Source organism: Hippopotamus amphibius, chromosome 12 (genome assembly GCF_030028045.1).
Source record: "Hippopotamus amphibius kiboko isolate mHipAmp2 chromosome 12, mHipAmp2.hap2, whole genome shotgun sequence".
NCBI classification, from domain to species: Eukaryota; Metazoa; Chordata; class Mammalia; order Artiodactyla; family Hippopotamidae; genus Hippopotamus; species Hippopotamus amphibius.
This window is the reverse complement of record NC_080197.1, coordinates 8,038,633-8,062,140: the sequence shown is the minus strand read 5'-3', so window position 1 is coordinate 8,062,140 and position 23,508 is coordinate 8,038,633. Positions and strand designations below refer to the sequence as shown.

Here is a 23,508-nt window from a genome sequence, read left to right as displayed (position 1 = left end):
AAACAAAGCAAGACATTTTTTAAAAACCAAAAATCTAGCAGCTTACATCTGCTTTAAATTGAGTCTCCTCACTCTCATTTCCAGTGGCTTTTACCATATTTCCTGGGTTTCTCTACACACAACTAACAAGACTAAGATGATATATAATTATTAGTATTCTGTTCTTATTCTGTATAAGAAATTGGTTTTTGTGACATTAGCCAGAATTGGTACATATTTCAAGCTTTCCAACAAAATTTTCATTAAAATACCATTAACGTAAATAGAACATTTTAAAGACCGTCTAACAGCACTATTAAACTGCTAAATATGTATATGTGTATATGTACGTCATATGCACATAAAATTCAAAAAACAAAGAAGTATACATAAATCCAAGTCCAATTCTACACACAAACCCAACCATAAACACACTTCAAATGACCTACCGTGTCTTCCAGATCTTTTTTTGTTTCAGCTTTGTTGGGCGAAACCTTAAAAGTTTGAAAAAAAACAAATGTTAAAAACCATAGCTCTTTAGGGTGATTTTCTCTTTCTTGCTTGCTTGCTTCCTTCCTTCCTTCCTCTTTCTCCCTTCCTTCCTTCCTTCTCTCCTTCCTCTCTCTTTCTTTCTTTTCTTTGGCCATGCTGTGGGATCTTAGTACCCCAATCAGGGATCGAACCCCGGCCCTGGCAGTGAAAGCGCCAAGTCCTAACCACTGGACCACCAGGGAATTCCCTATTTCATATTTTTATTTAGCGTGGTCCAGTTCACTCTACAGGTAAGGAATGTAATGAGAAGTCCTTTTAATTTAGCAGAAACCCACGGACTTATGGCTAGGTATACATAAGTTAACAAAGCTAATATTTTATAGTGAAATGCATCAGATCTTATACATTCACTAAGAGCTTGATCACATTCAAAATTGTCTTCTGGAAGGCCACGGACTTTCCAAGTCGACCACTAATCCAAACAGATATACAACCTTTTGGTGTTTGTGGCACGTTCTGTAGACTTTTTCTGTTTTACCTTTTGAAGTTGGTCTGGGTCTTTGGAAAGAGCCCAAACACTTGGAGCTGTCTGTTGACCTGTGTGTTCACTCATTCGGCCCTTTTTTTGAGTGCCTGGCACGTGCCAAGCCATGGGCAATGCAAGACGTGGGTCCCTGCCTCCACCCTATCGAATAGGAGCTTTAGACGTAACAGGATAGAAAGTGATTTCTACAGTTTTATTTGCTATTTGAGTGACAAAAATGCTTTGATAGGTCAGCAACTCAGGGAAGTATTTTCCAATTACTTTTATGATCAATGACCGTAAGATCCAATTGCAGTAGAGTTCCACCACCACACAACTCATGTCGTATAGTCTGGGCACCCGCTGTCCATCTCACAGTTCCCAGCACTGAACAATCCTTCACTGAAAGTCAACTCCCTTATGAAGCACATCTTGTCCCTTTTCTCCAATATCTCAGCTGCATCAGCCGTTTAGAACAATAACATTTAAGTATGCATCCTTCTTAGAATTAACAAAACTTTCGAGCAATAGAATTGAGGAACAGAATAGAAAAGGAGATGAAACCCCTTACCAGAGTTTTAAAGAAGCTCATGATGGAATTATTCTCTGTCTGGGGGTCCTCCTTTGCAACCTCCAGTACTTCAGGGTCCCCGGGGACAGAGCAACTCACAGATGGGATTTCCTGTCCTTCTTCCTTGCCGTCAGCTACGTCCTAGGAACAAGACAGAGTTTTCACGGTTGCGACTTGTTGGATGTGGACTCTCAAAGTAATATTTTTGCTTCGTGCCCCTGTCTCCCTTACCCCCTAATTCCAGCCATACTTCTTCTGCCCACGGGGGTGTAGAACAATCAGGAGCTTATGAGAGTCACTCTTCCTTCCCTGCCCCCTCTTTCTCACATAATCAGCATTTGCAGTTCGTTGGAGGGACATTGTTCAGAGCCAGAGGCTAACAAACACAGCAGAGCGCGTTGCATCCCACACAAAAACCCCTTTCTCCCAATTCGGCAAAGAGGTTGTGTGTGATGCCAGTACTTTGTGGTCTTCCAGTCTAACTCATGGAAGATGCCTCTATTTGATCTCCCACACTCCCCACAGTGGTGAATTGTATCAACTAAAAAAAAAAAAAAAAAACACACTACTGATGTTTTAAAATAATCATTCTGCTTTCAGGATCTGGGAGTTAATTGGTGCAAAGGATGTGATACAGGGACAGATTTTCTCCTCTCACTCACCCAGGAGGCTGGGATGCTGAATGTCCTCCTTTTTTCATCTTCACTCCCATGACCTTGGGCCAAGCCAAGTTACCTTGAACCCATCCATTCTTTAGGCTTGGGCTCAAGTTTACTTTCTCCAGTGAAGTCTTTCTGGGTCACAGCACCCATGGACCCTGTTCCCTTCTCTGAGTTTCTAGCCCACCTCCTCCTGCACACCACTTGGCACATGGGTTAACCGAATGCCAAGGACTGGGCCAGAATAGCTTGCATTAAAAACGAGGCTTTTGTGGAATGGTGATAAAGGTGCATAAACACATTTGGTGAATATTTTAAAAGGTAATAACAACACTTGTATTCCACAGGGTTTCCTCAGCCCCAGCACGCTCTCTGAATGAAGCAGTGCTTCTTGTGAAACATCTCTTAAAGAGCTGGAACGTCATAAAACCCAACACAGGTGAAAGCCATGGCCTTAAAACATTCTCAGCTTTTCTAGTTAACTCCAGGCAAAATGTGTTTTACTTGGGAAGAGATGCACTTTAAACAGGTTCTAATATAACTTACTGTTCATATCAGAACTCTGAGTTGAACTTTTTATAATTCCAAGGTATAATTCAGATCCAGATCGTTAAGTAGGTTGATAAGGAAGATCGCTGAAAATTTTGTTTATAGCAGATGAGTGTGGTGTACCTACAGGGGTGGTGATTTTACTTTAGGTGGTGTGTACACACACGCGCACACACGTGTGCACACACGCACGAGGTTGTTCTTTAAAGTGCTTTTTGGAAGGATATTTCTCTGGTACAATGGATATTTTTGCTTGGAAGAAGTTGCGTAGAAAAATTTCAGATAAAATGTTAAATTAAAAAGATTACATAAATCATCAAACAGGGGTTTGGTAGACGAGCCACTGTGAAAGTGGTACCAGGACTAACTCTAACGGAGAAGTGCCCCACCAGGCCTGATGGAGCTGCTGCCCGGGAAACCGTTATTTATTTCCAACCACTCACATGCTCACCTTCATGCAATAACTTGGTGGTGGAATTCTGACTATGTCCACACTGCACAGAGGCAACACGATATCAACACCGGCTCTGAAGCCAGCCCGCCCAGACTCCACTCTCTGCTCCATCGCTCACACCAGTGTGATCCTGGGTGTGTTCCCTGACATCTGGGTTTGCTCACTTGTAAAAGGATAATCAGGAGCACCTACCTCTTAGAGTTGCCGGGGTGTAAATGAGATAATTCATCTAAAGGACTTAGCATAGTGTGCAGCATATAGCAAACATTCAGGAAATGCTATTACTATTATCACTACCTTTTAAGGTACTGAGCCTTGTCCTGAGCCTGGTGAGATTAACAAAAATGAATCACACATGTTCCTCTCTCGAGGCGCTTACAGTCCCACAGTGGATAAAGGCCAGTAAAAGATGATAAGTGCTTGGATAAAAAGATAGAATTCCACTAGCCCACTGAGCCCTGGGCAGCGTTTTAAACCAGTATGAATTCTCAGATGCCACCTGGACCAATTTGATCGGAATGCCTGGAGGTGAGACTCAGGCATCAATATTTTTAGAGCCCTGGGAGATTCCAGTATGCATCAAGGTTGAGGACAGCTGAACTAGAGGGACGAGGAAGGTTTGAAGATGAGGCAGCATCTGCCCTTGGCCCTGGAGCCTGAGCTACAGGTCGACACATAGAGGTCAGGGAGGGATGGGGTGGTGAGGAGTTTCAGACAGAGGAAAGGGCATGAAAAAATGTAGAGAAGGATGGGGTGGGGATGCGGGTGGCAAGGGCTTAAGGGGTAGGTTATGAAAGGCAAGGTGGTTAGAGAAAGACCACTGTGAGTCACACTGAGCATCCTCTCAATCTGCTGAGTGGCAGCTTGGAAAGTAGGTGCTTTCTAGGTGGAGGGTTTCTGGGCCAGCAGAGCCTTGCTGTACCCCATCATGGGGGTGGCGTGCAGGGCAAAGAGCCCCAATAGCAGAAGTGGTGGGGAGTTCTACTCGGGAACTTTGAGGTGCAGAAGGCCCCGCGGATGACCAGAGCCAGACCTCATTTGGGTGCCTGTGACAGAAAAGATACGGACGGTCAGGAGAGGACAGTGACACCAGCAAGGCCAAAAGACAGAGCTCTTCTCCCTCAGTTCCTCCTCCCTGACCTTGCACACCTGAGGGAGGAGGAGAAGAAATAAAAGAGCAAATCAACTCCTTCCAGACGGCAAGGACCTCAGGCCATGGGCACACCAGAGCTTGGTTACAGAAGGAACTGGGATGCATGTTAAAATGGATACGAGACTGAAGTTTTTATTTTTTATTTTTATTTTGTAAAATTTTTATTGGAGTATAGTTGATTTACAATGTTGTGTTAGTTTCAGGTGTACAGCAAAGTGAATCAGTTATACAGATACATATATCCACTCTTTTTTTGGATTCTTTTCCCATAGAGACCATTTACAGAGTATTAAGTAGCGTTCCCTGTGCTGTACAGTAGGTTCTTACTAGTTATCTATTTTATATGTAGTAGTGTGTATGTAAGACTGAAGTTTTTAAATTGGACTGAGCCAGACTTTTAAACCACTGCCAGGTTTGGAATCTGCCTATGACATCATGAAGCATTAGGATACAAGCTGCTGATCAAATATCTACTGAGTGCCTCACACTGACAGAGGCCCTGGGAATACAGTGGTGAACGAGACACAGGGAGCTGAAATCCTAGCAGGGGAGAAAAACAGAATCAAACAAAAGTAGAGATAAACCAATCAATGTAACCCATGACTCAGGAGGTGAAGACTGCAAGGGAGAAAGTGAGGAAGACGAGGGGATGAAGGGTGACCAGGGTGCTGCTGCTTCAGAGAGTCAGTGATGTTCTCTAAGAAATTTGCACGGAGGTGGGGAGGCATCCGTGGGGGGGGGGGGGGGGCTGACCCCCAGGCTGGGCCAGCTGCTCTGAGCCACGCTGGTCTCTCAGCCTCTGGGATCCCCAGAGCTCACCACAGTGAATGGAAGGATCTGTGTCTGGTCACACCCACCTCCCAGACAGGGAGCTTCCTACAGGAGCAAGGGGCACTCAGTCTTCTCTGTGATCCCAGGGCCGGACACACAGGGAGCATTATTGAACTTCCTGGCGACAAACTGAACGACAGGGACGTCAACTGAAGAGGAAACGAATTGGTAGATCACTGGGCAGTGCCATGGGTCTAGCTGCCATCGGGGAAAACCTGCCAGGAGGGAGTCCTCTGAGCAAGGGAGAGAACTACTCTCACTTCTTCACCCAGGCTAGAGAACTCCATCTGGAGGAGACACAGTTCGACAGCACTCTGGGAATAGAGGAGCCCCCCAACTTTCTGCTCAGCCCTGTGTCATCTTGTCCAGGCATCTCTGAAGATGTCGTCCTCTGCTTCCCTGATTCCCCTGGTGCAGGGATGTCTCCAGAGGTGGACAGCAGCTCAGGGATGAGCGACCTGCTGGCCCGATTCAGGGAGCTGGCTTGTTGGCCCAGGGTTCCTCCAAAGTGAGAGTTTGTGGTCTCTTAAACTGAACTTGAGCCCTTTTTTTGGAAAAACATTTCTCTTCTTAGGCTAGTTTTAAAAAAGAAGATGAGATTCTGCTTCCTGGAAGAAGGAGGATATAGACTTTCCCTTATTCCTCCCATTAAACACAGTGCAAAATCCTGGACATTATATAGAAAACAAACACAGAAGGACTCCAAGTGGTGGAGAGGAGAAGGCAGACCAGCTAGGCGCCTGCACAGCAACACGATGGTGAATCCCCTGGGTTATCTTTTTGCTGCAAGTATCCTGGAGTTGGAGCTGGAGAAGCCAATGACCTGGAAACACCGATGGGTACTGACCAAAAAAATCCTCTCAAAACACCTGCTCAAACCAAAGGGGCCAGTCTAGCATGACAGAAAGCTTTTAGACAATAACTGCTCTCCACCAGCCAAACACCTCAGAAATGCAAATAAAAACCACAATGAGATATCACCTCACACCTGTCAGGACGGCTATCATCAAAAAGACAAGAGATAACAGGGAACCCTTGTGCACTGCTGGTGGGAATCTAAACTGCTGCAGCCACTATGGAAAACAGTATGGAGATTGTTCAAAACATTAAAAATAGAGCTACCATATGACCCCACGATCCAGCTCGTGGGAAAGAAAATGAAAGCAGAATCTTGAAGAGATACCTGCATTCCCATGTTCAGTGCAGCCTTAGTCACGATAGCCAAGATTTGGAAACAACCTAAGTGTGTCTGTCTACAGATAAATGGGTAAAGAAGACTTTATATAATATATATTATTCAGCCATGAAAAAGAAAACAATCCTGCCATTTGTGACAACATGAATGGACCTTGAGGGCATTATGCTAAAAGATAAATGTCAGAGAAAGACAAATACTGTATGATATCACTTACATGTGGAATTTTAAAAAGCTGAACTCATAGAAATAGAGAATGGAAAAGTGGTTGCCAGGGGTTGGGGGGGTGGGGAAATGGGGAGATGCTGGTCAAAGGGTACAGTCTCCATCCAAATTAAAAGATTTTGCTTCGTGAAAGATCCCATTTTAAAAATGAAAAAAAAAATGCTAGAAAGGGGGAAAAAGTATTTGCAAACCACTTATCCAACAAAGGACTATAATCTAGAATATATAAAGAACTCTCAAAGCTCAACAGTTAAAAAACGAAAAAACTCAAGCAATCCAATTATAAAATGGCAAAGACATGAAAAGACATTTCATTGGAGAGACGATATAGCTGGCAAATAAGCACATGAAAGATGTTCAGTTTCATTAGCCATTAGGGAAATGCAAAGTAAACCCACAATAAGCTGTCACCACACACCTCAGAATGGGGAAAGTAAAACACAGTGACAGTTTCAAATGCTGTCAAGGATGCAGAGCAACCAGCTCACTCATATTCTGCTGATGGGGGCACAACCCATCTGGAAAAGTTTAGCAACTTTTTTTTTTTAATTTTTTTTTTAAATTCATTTTGGCTGCATTGGGTCTTCTTGCTGCACTCAGGCTTCCTCTCATTGTGGCAAGTGGGGGCTACTCTTCATTGTGGTGCACGGGCTTCTCATTGTGGTGGCTTCTCTTGTTGCAGAGCACTGGCTCTAGGTGTGCAGGCTTCAGTAGTTGTAGCACATGGGCTTCGTAGTTGTGGTGCACGGGCTTAGTTGCTCTGTGGCATGTGGGATCATCCCGGACCAGGGATCAAACCCGTGTCTCCTGCATTGGCAGGCGGATTCTTAACCACTGTGCCACCAGGGAAGTCCCAGCAATTTCTTAAAAAACTAAATAAGTGACTCCAATATAACCCAGAAATCACATTTCTGGGTTTTTTTTCTCTCCAGAGAAATTAAGACTGATAGTCACATCAAACCCTATACATTAACATTTATAAAAACTTTATTGTAATGGTCAAAACCTGGAAACAACCACATGTTTTCAATGAATGAATGTTTAAACACAATGTGGTACATCCATAGCACGGGATACTTCTCAGCAATAAAAAAGGAATGAAAGGAACAATATCTATTGATATACTCAATGACCTGGATGGGTCTCCAGAGGATTATACTGAAGGAAAAGAGCCTGTCTAAAAAGGGCACATAGTGTACAACTGCCTTTATATAACATTCCTGAAATGACCTAGCTATGGAAACAGAGAACAGATGTCAGAAGTTACGAAAGGGTGGAGGTGAGAGGGAAGTGGAGGTGCCTATAGAATGGCAACATGAGGTGGTGTCATGATGGAAAGGCTTTCCATTGGATCATGTCCATGTCAGTATCCTGCTTGTGATGTTGTACTACCATCTTACAAGATGCTACCATTGGAGGATGCTGGACAAAGGAATTTCTTTGTATTATTTTTTACAACTGCATGTGAATCTACAGTAATTTCAAGATTAAAAAGTTTATAAAAGCATTATAGGGGAGGGCTGAAAAAGTAAGAATGAAGAACCATTTGAAAGTCCTCACAATTCTGGGACAGATAAATAAAGCGTCATGTGATATTAACACGTGCAATTTACCTATGGACCTGTGATGGGATATTTTGCAGCCATAACTTCTTTTTAAAAATTAATTAATTAAAAAATTAATTCTTTAATTTAAGTAAAAAATTAATTAAAATTAAATTTAATTAAACTTAATTTTAAAAATTAAATTAATTAAAAAATTAATAATTTTTAAACTAATTAATTAATTACTGGCCACATTGGGTCTTCATTGCTGCACACAGGCTTTCTCTAGTTGTGGAGAGTTGGGGCTACTCTTCATTGTGCTGCACAGGCTCCTCATTTCGGTGGCTTCTCTTGTTGTGGAGCACGGGCTCTAGGTGTGTGGGCTTCAGTAGCTGCGGCATGTGGGCTCAACAGCTGTGGCGCACGGGCTTAGTTGCTCTGTGGCATGTGGGATCTTCCTGGAGCAGGGATTGAACCCATGTCCCCTGCATTGGCAGGCAGATTCTTAACCACTGTGCCACCTAGGAAGTCCCTGCAGCCATAACTTCTTTGAGAAATGTGGAATGAGAAGCAGAAATATCCATAATGATAAAAATGACTAACCTTTATACGTCAGGCCCAATGCCAAGCTAGTTAAAAAGATCTCATTTAATTCTTATGATGGTCCCATGAAGTGTGTACAATTTGTAATTCCATTTTTACTGATGAATAAATTGATGCATGAAAAGAATAACTTGCCTTTGGTCATAGAGTGAAACTAGGATTTGACCCCAGGGCCAAATGATTTCTGAGGCAAAAAGCTTTTAAGCACCATCTACATTATCTCATATCTCCCTTCCTTCAGGTGTTTACTCATATGTCAGCTTCTTACCAAGAGTTTACCTATTTTAATTTCCCTTGTCTCTATTCCTCTTCCCTGCTGTATATTTCCCCCATTTTTGTTATCCTACACATACAACACATTTTAACCAAAGACATATGGGAATTTAGTATATGATAAAGCTGACACCTGAAATCTATCAAAATGAAGAAGGACTTTTAAATAAAGACGTAGGGACAACTGGGGGGGATGCATCTGAAAAACATTTAACTTAGTGTCATAACCCTATACCAGGATAAAATCTAAATAGATAAAAATATGAGAACACACGGAAAAAAACTTTTATAATTTTGGATTGAGAGGGCTTTTGTAGCTTTGACTCAAAATCCAGAAGTCGTGAAAGGAAAGACTGAAAGTCAAAAAATCCAAATGTTTGAAAACATTCAGTAGGGAGGCTGGGGTGAGAAGAAGTCACCCTCATATTTTACTGATTGAAGTATAAATTACTTTAGTCCTGATGGAGGACTGAAATCTCGGCAATATCAACTAAAATCTGAAAAAGAATATATTATTTTACCGAGCAATTCCACTCCTAAGAGTTGATTCTAAACCTCAATTCACATAAGTGTGAATTACCAAGTACACAAGCTTATTCACTGCCGTGAGGTCATAGCAAATGTTTGGAAACCTGCCAAATGCCATTAATAATGTCCTGGGTAAATAAATCATGGTACATCCATTCAACGGAAAACTATGCAAGTGTTACAAATGAGGAAGCTGCAGATATAGAAGGTAGTGTTAACTGGAAAAAAAGCATGGAATGGAACAGAGTGTGTATTATATTACCATTTGCTTAAAAAAAAAGGAATGTGAATTTATACTTGTCTTTTGCTTATATATGCTCAAAAAAGATTCCTTTAAAAATACAAACGGTGATTATCTACTGCAGGTGGCACTGGTAGACAAGCATACCGTTTTATAATTTCTTACTTGAGCCATGTGAATGTACCATCTATTAAAAATTAAAATGAAAACAAAATGTGGGCGACTAATTCCAAATTTTAAAAAACATCCAGAGGACCAAACTCAACACAGTTGGGAAGATGACCCAGCCCAAGGCCATGCGTCTGTGGCCTATGCCTTAAATACTGGGTTATTTGTAGGATCTTTGTCCTTAACTACAAATACGTCTTTGCTATTCTCATCAGGCCTGCAGATCATTATCAGCAAACAGAAATTTTAGACAGAAACACAGGCATTCTCCAGGAAATTTCTAGAAATTTCTTTTTAAGCGAACAGGTGTCCATGGTGTCACCTTGTTTTTCATCTGTACAGAAGAGACCTATATATTTTTTTTTCCTTTCTGTTGGCTTCAAAGGGCAAACAGATAGGAATGCTAGTTAAGTGATCACAATTTGTCATGTTGAAAAATTGTGCTGCCTTGTCATAATTTGATTGCCTATAATAAAACCCATATGGAACTTCTGGCACCTTCTTTCCACTGTAAATTGTCAAATGGATTTCATCCTCCTCTAAGCAAGGTCTGTATTGTCCAAGTGAAAATATAAGTGAAGGCAGGATGATCAGGGCTTAAAAAAAAAAGTCTTGTCTGGAACTATGTGTGAGGAACGTCTACCTCATCTAGATATTCCCATCGGTTCTGCATCACAGGTCTCATTTTGAATCTTTGTACCAAGGATCAGTGTCTAACGCACAGTTTAACACAGAAAAATTTGTCTAAAAAACATTGACTAGTACAGAAACCCTTACTCCACTCTTCTCCATCTGTTAGAAATTCGAGCCACATGCTGTCTGGGATAAAAGGGAGAGCTATGTCTCCTCTTCCACTTGGTTGCCCCAGCAGCACAGAGGACATCAATTTGCCTGGCAGCAATGTTCTCCAGACAAACATCAAGTCTCTACTTTTCTTCTTCTGGGAGCACATCACCTGCATACACCCATTGTCAGATTGGAGATGAAAAATGGGATTTGGTTAATTCTGAAATTTCCTCCAATTCCTAGAAGGGAAAGCAAATTACTTAAACAAGCAGGAAGGAACTCTAAGACCAAAGTCTACCAATAATATTTAATGGAACTTCAACATTTCTGAAGCACTTTGGGATTTTTTTTCCTTGAAACTTTGTTTTACTACAAAGCTCACAACCACTGAAGGAAGGTTTATCCCTACAGCTAATTTTGTATTTTTAGTTTTTCCCACTATTCCTGCCCAATTCACATCAGTGGATAATAATGCATTCACATCTTTTAAGCCCATGGCAAAAATACAGAAAGAACTCAAGTAGCACAATTGTAAGAAATACCAGTTATGAAGGGACTTCGAAAACTGTCCATCTACAACAAAACTTCTCTTTCCAAAATACACATTAGCTAGATGTGTTACAAATCAGTGTTATTTCTGAACAAGAAATTGCCACGCAAGCTCTAGATGGCACAGTTCTGGAATTATTGTAAGTAAAAATAACCTCTTGTTAAACCTTGTTACTACTGCAGTTTCTAATACAACTCAGGATGCTGCAAGCTTCACAGTGCTATCTAGTGGGGGAATCAGGAAATTACCTACGTTGTAGTATTTTCCTTTATACTTAGGCAGTACTCTGCACTTGCACTTTCTTCCTTCCTTCCTTGCTTCCTTCCTTCCTTCCTTTTTATTTTTACCTCTTTATTGGAATATAATTGCTTTACACTCTTGTACCAGCTTTTGAGGTACACCAAAGTGAATCAGCTTTATTTACACACACATCCCTATATCCCCTCCCTCCCGCAGACTGCTCTATTTCAAAAAAGAGAAAAATCTAGATGAGCAAAAAGTAAAACTATAAAATGCACCCATTATCCCATTACAGAAAATAACTACTACTAACAATTTGCAATTTTCCTTTCCACACCCCTCTTCGGGTGGGAGGACTAGTATGTGTGAGCAGGGAAGGCAAACATGATTTTTACCCAAAAGGGATTTCTCTGTATATACTATTTTGAAACCCACTTTTCTTTTCTCTTTCTTTCCTTTTTTTTTGGCTGCACCACATGCGGAACTTTCCCAACCAGGGGTCGAACCCACGCCATCTGTAGTGGAAGTGTGGAGGCTTAACCACTGGACCATCGGGAAAGTCCAGAACCCGCTTTTCCTATTTAACATTGTGCTCTAACTGTCTTAATGTGTCAATAATTCTATTTCTCTGTCATCCTTGTTTATGATGTCCACTCTAAGGGTGTACCAGAATCAGTTCAGGAACTCTCCAATTAGATCTTTCAGATCTTCCCAACTTTTCTCTTACAGACAATGCTGGACTTAAAAAAAAAAAAAAAAAAAGCTTGGGGATAAAACGTCACCCATTTTCTCAATAAATTCCTAGATGTCAAATTGTCCTTTCAATCTTCTTAAGACTTTAAAATTGTGTTCTGCCGAGGTGCCACGGTTGAAATAAACGTCCTAGTAATGCAGGTAGCTAAGAAATTAACAAACACTTCAGAGGGCAATGAAAAGAACATACAAATATTGAAACGTGAAATCTAGATTTTCATTGTCTTCTGGCATGTTTTCTAAGTGGGGGAACCTGCATGACACAGATCTAAAAATGCTCCACTTACCCATTTCCCCTCCTCTTTCTGGGAGGAGAGAGGCACCCTTGTTCATTTTAGCTGCTTATACGAATTGAATCAAGCCATGTTGGACCAATTATCCCGTATGATGCTTTCTATTATAAATCATAAGATCGCCACCTGTTTTAATACTCTGTAGACATAACCTCAGGATATTAAAAACTCACCTTCTATCTTGGCAGCAGAAGTGTACCATAGCACCTTGACACAGTAGAGCCTCATTAGCCCATGATCCTGACTGATGCAGAGATGTTCTATTTATAAGATTCAATAAACCAGTTGTTCATTGTAGTCATAGGTGGAGAGTGGAAAGAAATCTATCAGAGAAAGCAAGTCACACTTTCTTCCTATAAATAAGGGTTTTCCATTTTCTCTCTCAGCCACTCCTCCGCGTGAGGGGTGAGTGAATTTGTCAATGTGATTTCCAATGGCAAGTGAAATGTGGGCAGAGGATTAAGCGATACAATGTTCTTTACTTGCTTCCCTTTTTGGCAACAGGAATGACTTTGGGGATATTTCTAAGGACACGTGAGTTGGCACACTCTTACCTAAAGTCCACTATGTATGATATAAAATTGAAAAATACATTTACTGTGGGCTAAGAATGGATGTAGAGTGATTCCCAGGTCACATTGGGCAAAAAAAATCTGCAGTAGATTCTTCTGTTCTATGATTACTTCCAACATGCACAACCCCCAGACTGATAATGACATTTTATAGTTATTAAAGGAAAAATATTCAACACTAAAAAAGAAAAAAACTACTTCAAAATACAAAAGCAAATAACCCATAGCCTAGAACAAGTTTGTCATCTGTTTAACAAACACTTCCCGGTAGTGAGAAAACTGTTTTAAGTGCTGCCAAAATTAGGTTGCAGATTTTCTAAGAATGATTTGGCCTTAAGCAGAAAAAAGAAAAGTCACATCCTTTTCCCTAAATTTTTACATTAGACCAAATCCTTCCTGATCCTACCCTCTAACCAATCCTAATTATCAGTCTCTTCTCTCCTCTGCTTTCTATCTCAAAACTCTGTTTATTTCATGTGTAACTCTTTTAATACACTGGAATTGTTTATTTATTTTCATGTTTATTGTCGGTCTTTCCATTAGAACGAAAGTCCCATGAGGTACATCATTCTATACATCCTAAAATCATTCCTGGCACAAAGAAACCACTCAGATGTTCGTTGAATGAATAAAAGAAAGTATCGATGCCTCATATTTACTGTTCAACACCTGCTAACGAATTGACTCTCGGGCTGGTTTTACAGTTTATTAGCCAGATGGTCACCTAAATTGCTTCAAATTGCCTTACGAGCCAAGAAGGATGAAAAGTGGTCTCTGATGGAAATATTTTACTTTATTCTCAACTCTACTACAAGAAAATAACAATGCAAGTGTTATAATGAAGGACAACTCACATGCTGCACTACTGGGAACCGATAGGGGAGGGTGGGGACTTGGGTAAACTGGCGAGTGAATGCCCCATCTCGAGGGGCAGTCACAACTCACATCCCACCTTGGAATATAGGATGAAACGTGCCATTTTTCAGAAATTCCTGAAATATGGAATTCTATTAAAATCTCATAAATTAAAACTATTGTCAACTTATCAATTTCAAAATGTTATCAATTAATTAAAATATTGTTTAAAACACTGTGTAGGTCAAATAAAAACCCATCTGCAGCTTGATGCATCCTAAAAGAGCCCATTTTCCAACTTTGGTCTACATGCCTAGCTCAGCATTTCCTAGAAGAACTATTCCTTGGAAGATACACCTGTTCTAAGGATAATTAAGTCTGAGAAGCAGTTAAAGCGAAGCAGGCATGCTTGCTACAGGACTTCTTAGAGCCTTTAGTAGGCTGACATCCACTGTGAATCTTCAGGAGGGTGTATAAAACAAGTACTATTTTCCAAAACTATTTGATGGTGGTGCCCTATTTCCAGGCTGATCTCATTGGACTGATGAGTCCACAGAATATCGGTTTGGGAAACACTAGCTTCAGGAATTTTAAAAAGATATAAGATGTTTCCAAAGGTTCTAAGTGTTCCCTCTTTTTGAATTCATAGGCACAGTGGCTAAGCGTGTAGGTGACAAATTCCAGCTCTGCTGCTTTCTAGCCATGTTATCTTATGCAAGTTACTTCCCCTCTCTGTGAATTTATTGAGTAAATAATTCATTTATTGAGTAAATACTCAATAAATCAGGACTGTTCCTAAAACCTTGGGAGGAGAGAACCAGACTGGATAATGCCAAAGGGAAAGTAAACTCAAAATTTATTTTGCAAATCCATCGCAAAACACAATTCACTTGATATTCAACCATGATGATTAACACCATAACATGTTAAAGACTGAATGAAAAATACCAAATAAATGGTAGAGATACATGATCCTACATAGTTTAACTGAAACATCTATAGCATACATGTATTTTGAAATCATTGTTATTTAAAGTTGTGTTAGGCAGAGCTGATGAGATTGCAATAATATATTCTAACATTCTTTGAAAAACTGCAACATGATGGGTACCATCTTTATCTTTGTCAGGTTCACCTAACGAACATGAGTGGCTGCCAAGGTGTGCCAGGCAGGGTGCACTGGGGATGCCCAGTTGCATAAGAAACAGTCATGTTCCTCAAGATCACTGCCTCTCTATATGAAAAGGGTGATTATGGCAGAAAGGAGTTTTCAAACTTCAGATTGTGACTATGAGTGGATTGGAACATAATTTAGTGGGTCCAAACCAGTGTTAAAAACCACAAATGAAATAGACTAGAAAGAATAGAAAATACCAGCCCATGTTACATGCTGTAAGAATAGTACTATTTTGTGAATTCTTTGTCTCATGTATATGCATACATATCAGGTCAAGATGTAAAATCTGTTTCTTACTGTGGGTCATAGTCAAGTTAAAGAGCTACAGTGATAAGTTTACTTAAATAAATTACCATAGGGAGATACGGTAGTAGCCTTACTAACTCCACCCACGTAATGATTTTCTAACATAAAGTTGGATACAAAATAATATATCTGGTTTCTACCTGTGACATATCTTCTTTGCTGGCAGGGCCTGCTTTGTATTGAAGAACCTCTCCAACGCGCCCCCTTGTACCTCCATCCAGACATGTGACTCAGTTTCACCAGTGAGTAAATTTTAGGAAACTCCTATTTCATTTTATCAGACATTGTGACTCTATACACTGCTTGGAACTATGGCAACCTTCTTAAAACCACAAAGCAAATATCTTACAGTAACTATAAATGGAGTGTAACCTTTAAAAATTGTGAATCACTATCTTGTACACCCGAAACTTATATTGTACATCAACTATACCACAAAAAAAAAAAAAAAAACCACCCAGAAAACAAAAGAAAAAGAAAAACCACAAGGGACCAAGGCTGTGAACCAAGCCAAAACACGGAGGGCACTGGAGACTGATGCATTCTGGAGCTGTGAAGATGCTGAACCAGACTAAACACCCCACTTCTCAAATTCTTATCATGCAGAAGAAACAGTACATTTCCCTCATTAACTAATCCACTATTTTTTTTAGAGCCATCCACATGTTTGTTTGTTTATTTTTGGCTGTGTTGGGTCTTTGTTGCTGCGTTTGGGCTTTCTCTAGTTGCAGCAAGCAGGGGCTACTCTTCCTTGTGGTGCACGGTCTTCTCAGTGCGGTGGCTTCTCTTGTTGCAGAGCATGGGCTCTAGGCACTTGGGCTTCACTAGGTGTGGCATGTGGGCTCAGTAGTTGTGGTGCACGGGCTTAGTTGTGCTGTGGCATGTGGGATCTTCCTGGACCAGGGCTTGAACCCGTGTTCCCTGCATTGGCAGGTGGATTCTTAACCTCTGCGCCACCAGGGAAGTCCCCACTAAGCCACTATTGATTGAACAGTTTGTTTGTTTCTTTTACTTGCAGCCAAAGGCACCCGAGGTGATATACTATCCAAACTCCAAGATGCGGGAAGACCCTATTTGCTGTATTTCACAATTCTTTATTTCTAAGTTTCTGGCAATTTAGAAAATACGCTGTTTCATTTAGCACCATTACTACTGGCTTCCTGTGTCATCTTCTGTCCTTCCAACGGCCTCTAAGGCAGGCCGTATCCTCCTCTTGTGGATGAAAACACACAGTTTGAAGTGACTCAGTGTAACAGGCTTTGGTCACTGCCTGATCCTGATTCCAACTCTGTCGCTAATTTAGCTGTGTGGCCTTGAGCAACTTCTCTGAGCCCCGACTTCCTCATTTGCTTAATGGCAATAAAAATATCTACCTTGTTGTGTTGTTGTAAGAATCAAAGCAGAAAAGGTGTGCCAAATGCTTACTACACCGGCGAGGAATAACCAATCATTAAAAACTGGGGCAATTGCTTTTATTTGACTCTACCACACGGCTAGTAAGTGGTCGAATCTGAACTCATTCCCATGTCAATCCAGCTCTTAACACTTGCACGTCACCTCTGCTACTATAAACGTTTCATAGCAAATGTTTCTTAGTGCTAATTTATAAAGTTCATAAAAATTATAGTGCTACAGCTGAAAAGCTTGCTTACTTCATAACTTGCATAATTAAAGATGGGTTTTCCCTCTTTACTGACAAAGACTTTTGGGTGGCTTGTTCTCTTTACCTGTTTAAATGTCATGGCCTTGTGGCCAGAGGTAAACAGAATGAAATAAAAAACACACCTTGTACTTCACTTGGCAGAGATAGCACAATTGAATCTAATTTGAAAGCTACATAACCAAAGGCATAAGTCCTAATTTGGGTGAAAAAAAAAAGATGCAGGAGTTGTAAAATTATTTTAGAAATAACAGAATTTAAATGCCCATGCCCACAAGCCCCAGTTTCTCAGTCTGACATTCAAGGCTCTCTACGAGCGTTCCTCAGTCTGCTTCTCTCACTGTATTTTCCCCTATCCCCTTAAATTTATCTGGTCAAAATGGCCAACATATGACCTGTGTAGATGTGGCCTACAAGTCGGGTAGGATAAGGATGGAGATGTATCCAGTTTGGCAGCTGAGGTAAGAGGTGGGGGGAGGTGTGACATCATGGCAGCTTTGATGAGAGCAGTTTTTATGGAGGACAAAATCCTGAATGGAGTTGTTCAAGAGAGAAAAGGAGAGGAGGAAGCAAAACACTGAGTATTTTTCTTAGTATCTGTAGCCTGCATCAACTTGAGGATCAATGCACTTATCACAACCTCCCTTAAAAATGTGTCTCTTACTAGATCATATGATCTTTGAAGGTCTAGGACTGTGATTTATCTTTTAAGTGCCTTGCACAAGGTTAGCATTTAAATAAAAATTGCAGAATTTAATTAAACTTTTAAAAGAAAAGGAATATTCTTGTTTAAATCCCCTGAATCTGTGCTTGGCAACACGTAAAGCACCTCCCGCTCCCCACAACACAAAGACACTTCTGGAATTACCAATGACAACAGAAATTTAGTGTGTGTGTGTTTTTTTTTTTTTTTTAACCTATAAAGGTCAGGTTTTCATGATGTGGTCAATTTTGAGAGGGATGAATCTCTTAAATGTGTATCTTATAGTTCTGGTTCAATTGTTGGGGGGAGAGAAAAATTAAAAACAAAAAAACAAAACTCATCCTTGCCAACACGTTGGTTAGTGTGAGTCACAGCTCAGTGAAACCTTTCAGGCATATAATTTATCTTTTCTTTGGCCTATGTCGTAAATGCTTCATTTGTTCATGAATTCTGGCCTTGTTTTAATGATGCTCTGCTCTGAATGTAGTTTTATAAGGCACAAAAATAAGATTGTCGTTCTGAAAACACAGAAGATTTGTGTGTTTCCCCCAGAATGAAATGGTGGCATCTTTCTCCCAATTCACAGTTCTGTGGGTTTGTGGTTGGAATTCCAATCCAGTAAGAGACATGCAGTGAAACTGGGGGGCAGGGTTTGTGTGGGTGGAAGCGGAGAGACAGCTGACAGGGCCAAGCCCAAGGCATAATTTACCCTAAGAATTCTGAATCAATACATTGATGGCCACTGATGCATAATGTGCTACTCCCACCAAGAAAGCCATTGATTGAGAAGTTTTATTCCCGTTACTTTCTGAGGCCTGGATTCTCTCATCAAACTTCCAGGACAGTTGAACCCCACCTCCCCCCACCCCCCCATACAGACTGCAGCCAGGGATCAGATCTTAACAACTGTTCGGAAATCTTAACAATCAGAAGACTGTTTTGTTGTTGTTGTTGTTGTTGTTGTTAAAAATCTCTGCGGATATATGTATTTGAATATCCACAAGTTTACACACTGGAAGAGGAGTGGCTATTTCATAACTTTTCCATGTTTTATAAGCACGTAGGGCAGAGTGAGCACTCCATATTTCAAATTCCAATGATACAACCAACCAAAAATGGAAATTTGTAGTGGAACAAACATAGATGCAAATGTTCATGGGTAAATCTAAGGAAACAAATTCATATATTCCAAAAGGAAGATCAGTGACAATTTTTAGATCTTCTGAGAGGTTACTGAAACTTCAAATTAAATACCTGCCATATTCCCAACACAGACCCCATCTTCTGAACCAAATCTCATTTTGGAACTCACTCCACTCCTATTGAGGGGCTGTCCCAAAGAGCGTTCAATTAAAAAAAAACTGAGTTGATAAAGCACACTTCTAAAACTGTCTGCCCTTTTCTAGGATAGGAATGGATCGATCGCATTAAGCTTTTAAGGTTAGATACTTTCAAGGGTAGCTTATCAGAGGCCAAACTGGTTTATTTAATTAGGATGGGGATTTGGATGCATCACCAGATACCTGTTCCAAGATGGGTAAAGCTCAGTCCTTCATTCTCTTCCCATAAATAACTCAGTCTTTTCCTAACTCAGGCAATGGGCTAACTTTGGATGCCCATGGAAATGAAACATGTGACTATTCAAAATCTCAGAATGGCCTTGGGAGCCCATGACCAATAACAAGAAGGCAACAAGAGCTTCCCCACTCAAAGTAAAGTAGTAAATAGTTTCTCAAATATTCATGAATATTGATCATCAGATTACAGATCCAAGATAAGGATCTTTCAGGTTCCAGGTTTACACATTTGATGGAAGGTTCCCTGGGCCAGCTAGGCGAATTCTCCTTGTGTCTGGACATCCCCTCCAACACTTGGCCTCCCCCACCAGAGCACTGGGCACCTTGCATCATAACTGTGACTTTTTTGTACCTCTTCTCTCGCTAGACCACAAAGTCCCTGGGGACAGGGACCCTGTCCTGTCCACGAGGACAGGGTGGCCACACCTCACCTGTGCCTGGCAGTGTCACCCTCAGTAAAGATTTGATGCCAGCACACAATTGAAGACTCACTTTGGATTAAATAGAAAGCTATCCAGTTGGCTCCTGAACTGCTGCACTTGGCGAAGGGGGCATTTAAAGGGCAAATTTTTCTAACTTTTGAAAGAGAATTTAAAAATCAGTTCTTGGAGTAAAAATTTACAGAGACGACAAGACTGCTGAGAGCATGAGCCTAAATTATCTTTTCCCCAATTCTAACTATCCAGAATTTTCAGCTGGTGTCTAATATTTACAATATAATTCTTAACACCACCCTGGATGCATTGAAATGTCAGATTAATGTGATACTCATTTTCCTGAAGGAAAATAATATCTGGACTCTGCTTAGAACAGAGCCTGGCACATTGTAAATGCTAAATAAATGACAGCCAGTGTTATTATTAGCAACTTGGCAGGGAAGCTAGCTGTCATTAAGACAAATACATTGACAGCCACGATACACGACCATGTAATAAAAAACAGCCCATCTAATTTTTTCCTGGGTCTAATCTCAACCAGAGGCACTTTATTCCCAAATTTTGAAAAATACTGTAGTTTAAAAATCCATTAACTAAGGGAATAAGGGCCTTAAAACACAAGTATCTTTCTTCATTCAAGGAGTTCTTTTCTCCCTCCTCAATGCAAACAAACTCTCAAGTTTAAAAGCAAATGCTCTTTTTAAGATCAAAAGAACTTGCCTTTCTTTGCCCAGGAAAGAAAGCAACCAGTTCAGACGCCTCCTTTAAAAAAAAAAAAATCTCATTTTTACAAAGGTATTACTTCAGCTTGTCGGAAAATAATTTGTACATAAAAGAGTCTGCCTAGAGCTGTAAAAGCTCTTTATTTAAACGCACACTTTAGTGCAAAAGATAGTTAAAGATCAGTCCAGGCTATTAAAAGTAAGAAATGAAATGCATTCCCACAAAAGCCCATAAACATACTGTATATGAAACCATCTACTGAGGCGGGCAGGTATTTAAGTCTTTTAGGAACCGTTTTCATTCTGCTAATGCCTTTCCTTCCAGACTCCATTGATCATAAATGCAGCCTGTCCACCTCTGCCTTTGATAAATGGAAGGACGGATTCATCTGTATGTAACTCACCTCCTCTTTTCTTTTACATAAAACAGATGCCACAGCTGTTATGGTTCTTCCAACAGATGTTTCTGCCCGCAGAAACACGGGCAGGCACCGCGCTACAATGTGCCGTTTGTTCTAGAGGAGTCCACGGCCTGATACCGTGTCAGGACCCCTTGGTGGTGGCAGAGCAACACACGTGCCGTCGTCTTGCCCCGTGGGTGTCTCCCCCCCCCCGCCCCCGAGCTTGCATTAAGAACAAAACGGATTGCCTTACCCTCTCTGCAGGGACATCGTCCGACTGCGTGGCGAATCCAGGACTTTCGGCGGCGGGGTGGGGATGCTCCGCGCTCTCGGCTTCCCGCTGGCGGTCCACGGGGGCCTTGTCCCGACCCTTGTCCAGTTTGAACAGTCTGTCAAAGAAGCCGGCGTCCTTGGGCTTAGAGGGGGCTTCTCCCCCGGACTCAGGTGGACGAGGCTCTGGTCCCCAAGTGGCAGAGAGGCCCTCGGGTTGGGCCGGGGTCGGCCCGGGGGTTTTATCTGGGTCGCGCCCGGGCGCAGCTGCCACCGGAAGTGCCATGGGCTCACTCGGGTCTTTGTTCCCTAGAGCTTTATCGGAGCTGACATCAAGCTTCACTGATGCAGTGGATGAATCCGTGGCTTGGTCTGCGGTACGTCCTGGTACAGGCCGAGAGAGTGTCAAGAAAAAACGAGATTTAGCAGCTGGTGCCCGGGCTTTGGCCTCCTTCCCAAGATTCTTTCCGTTGGCATCCGCAGTAGCGCTTATCTCCATTGTCCTGAGGGAAGAAGTGGCCACATTCTCCTCCTGGACACTTATTTCCAAATCGACTGTAAACACAAACAGAAACAGCGGTCATTCAGCCCAGCGAGGAAATTCAAGAACTGCTAATGGACTCCCCACGTGTGGGGGACTCTGCTGCGCCCGGGCCCCTCTGCGGAGCAGAAGTCAGCTGTCGAGGTGTCTTCTGACCCTGCTCTTCTGGGGAGAGAGGAACGGACGGTTAGGGATGAGGAAAGCCACGTTATTGGAAAGCACACGCCAGGTGCTGTGCTCAGGACTCATTAGCTACCTTCCTTTAACTCCACGGGACTCCCGTGAGCGGCAGGTTATCATGCTTGCACCTGGCAGGCAGGACAGCAGTCACGGGGTTAGGAGAACAAGTTTCCCAGCCTCGGGACTTGGCGCCACGTGGGGCGGTTTCATCCTGTGTTCTGGGGTCCACCTTGTAGGGTGTATGGCAGCATCCCTGGCCTCTACCCACCAGGTGCCCATAGCACCCCCCAGCTGTGACAACCAGAAATGTCTCTGGATGTTGCCAAAGCTCACACTTGGGAACCACTGAGCGAGACTGTCTATTTGAATCTGAGTTATTTAACTTTTCTGCGCCTCAATTTTCTGATACATTGAGGCAAATACTAGAACCTACCCCGTAATTTTGTTATGAAGGTTCCATAAGTTAATATTCTTAAAGTACATGGAACAGTGCCTGGAATATAGTAAGTGCTCAACAAATGCCATGAACATTAGTTATCATCATAATTCACGAGTGAGAAAACTGACAGCCAGAGAGGTGGATCCATCTTCCCACGGCTGCCCAGCAAGCAGCGTCTGCTCATGGGCAGAAATCTGACTCCAAAGTTCATGCTCCCTCTCTCTTATATTCCAGAAAGTTTCCATTTTGAAGCCTGGAAATGCAGATGTCTACACAAAAAAGGCAGATTAGACCTCAGGCTCTTGGAGGCAGAGCATAGCCATACCCGGGCAAGACTGTAGGTGCAGGTTTTGTCTTCTTCAGGGAGGGGCGCTGTTTCCAGAATTCATCCACTTCTGTTTTGAACTCTGCATTGACCTAATTGAACTGCCTCCTTTTGTAGGGCCCTTTTATAAAGCAGTACAATAGTCAGGAAAAAAGATACACTACAAATTGGAAATCACAGTTAAAGATCAAGATTCTCTAGTGATAAGCTGTGTGACCTTGGGCAAGTCACCAAAAATCTCTGGATTTTCTCATACGTAAAATGGGAAAAGTAGAAGCTCCCTTGCAGGGTGGCGGTGATGTTTAAAGGAGAAAACTCATGCAAAGGATCAGGAATCCTGCCTTTTCCATAGTAGGGGTTTAATAATTGATGAATACTCTGTGATTGTGTAGTTTGTAGTCAACCACTTTTTAAAATCTGTTTGCAGGAAGATAGAAAGAGAAAGAAGAAAACCAAGGTTTCTTTAGGTCTTCTCATATTGCTCATACATAGTGAGAAATACACACATCCGTTAGCAGTTATTTCTGCCAAACTCTAGTATCTCACAGTGTCTAAAGTCAAGAACACAGAGGAAAGGCCCAGGGCAGGGGAGAGAGAGAGAGAGAGCACACACTGGATTCCTGTGCAGAGTGGCGGTCTCCTCTTTAAGCTTTGAGGAGCAGAGAAGAAATGGTACAGAAGACCAGTGACAAGCATTAGGGGTTCCTCATAAACTCGGACCTCAGGGAAACCA

At 41.7% G+C, this 23,508-nt stretch overlaps 1 protein-coding gene across 10 annotated transcripts in view; it reads right to left on the bottom strand.

The window, feature by feature from the left end:
* Nucleotides 1–23,508, bottom strand: part of BCAS1 (brain enriched myelin associated protein 1) — a 102,036-nt gene that overhangs the window by 43,729 nt on the left and 34,799 nt on the right. For all 10 annotated transcript variants that reach the window (XM_057703976.1, XM_057703977.1, XM_057703982.1 and 7 more), the window contains 3 exons: nucleotides 21,274–21,845; nucleotides 1,566–1,706; nucleotides 429–473 (listed from right to left, as the gene is read on the bottom strand). In XM_057703976.1, coding sequence (XP_057559959.1) covers nucleotides 429–473; nucleotides 1,566–1,706; nucleotides 21,274–21,845 — 758 coding nt within the window. The remainder of the gene's footprint in view (nucleotides 1–428; nucleotides 474–1,565; nucleotides 1,707–21,273; nucleotides 21,846–23,508) is intronic.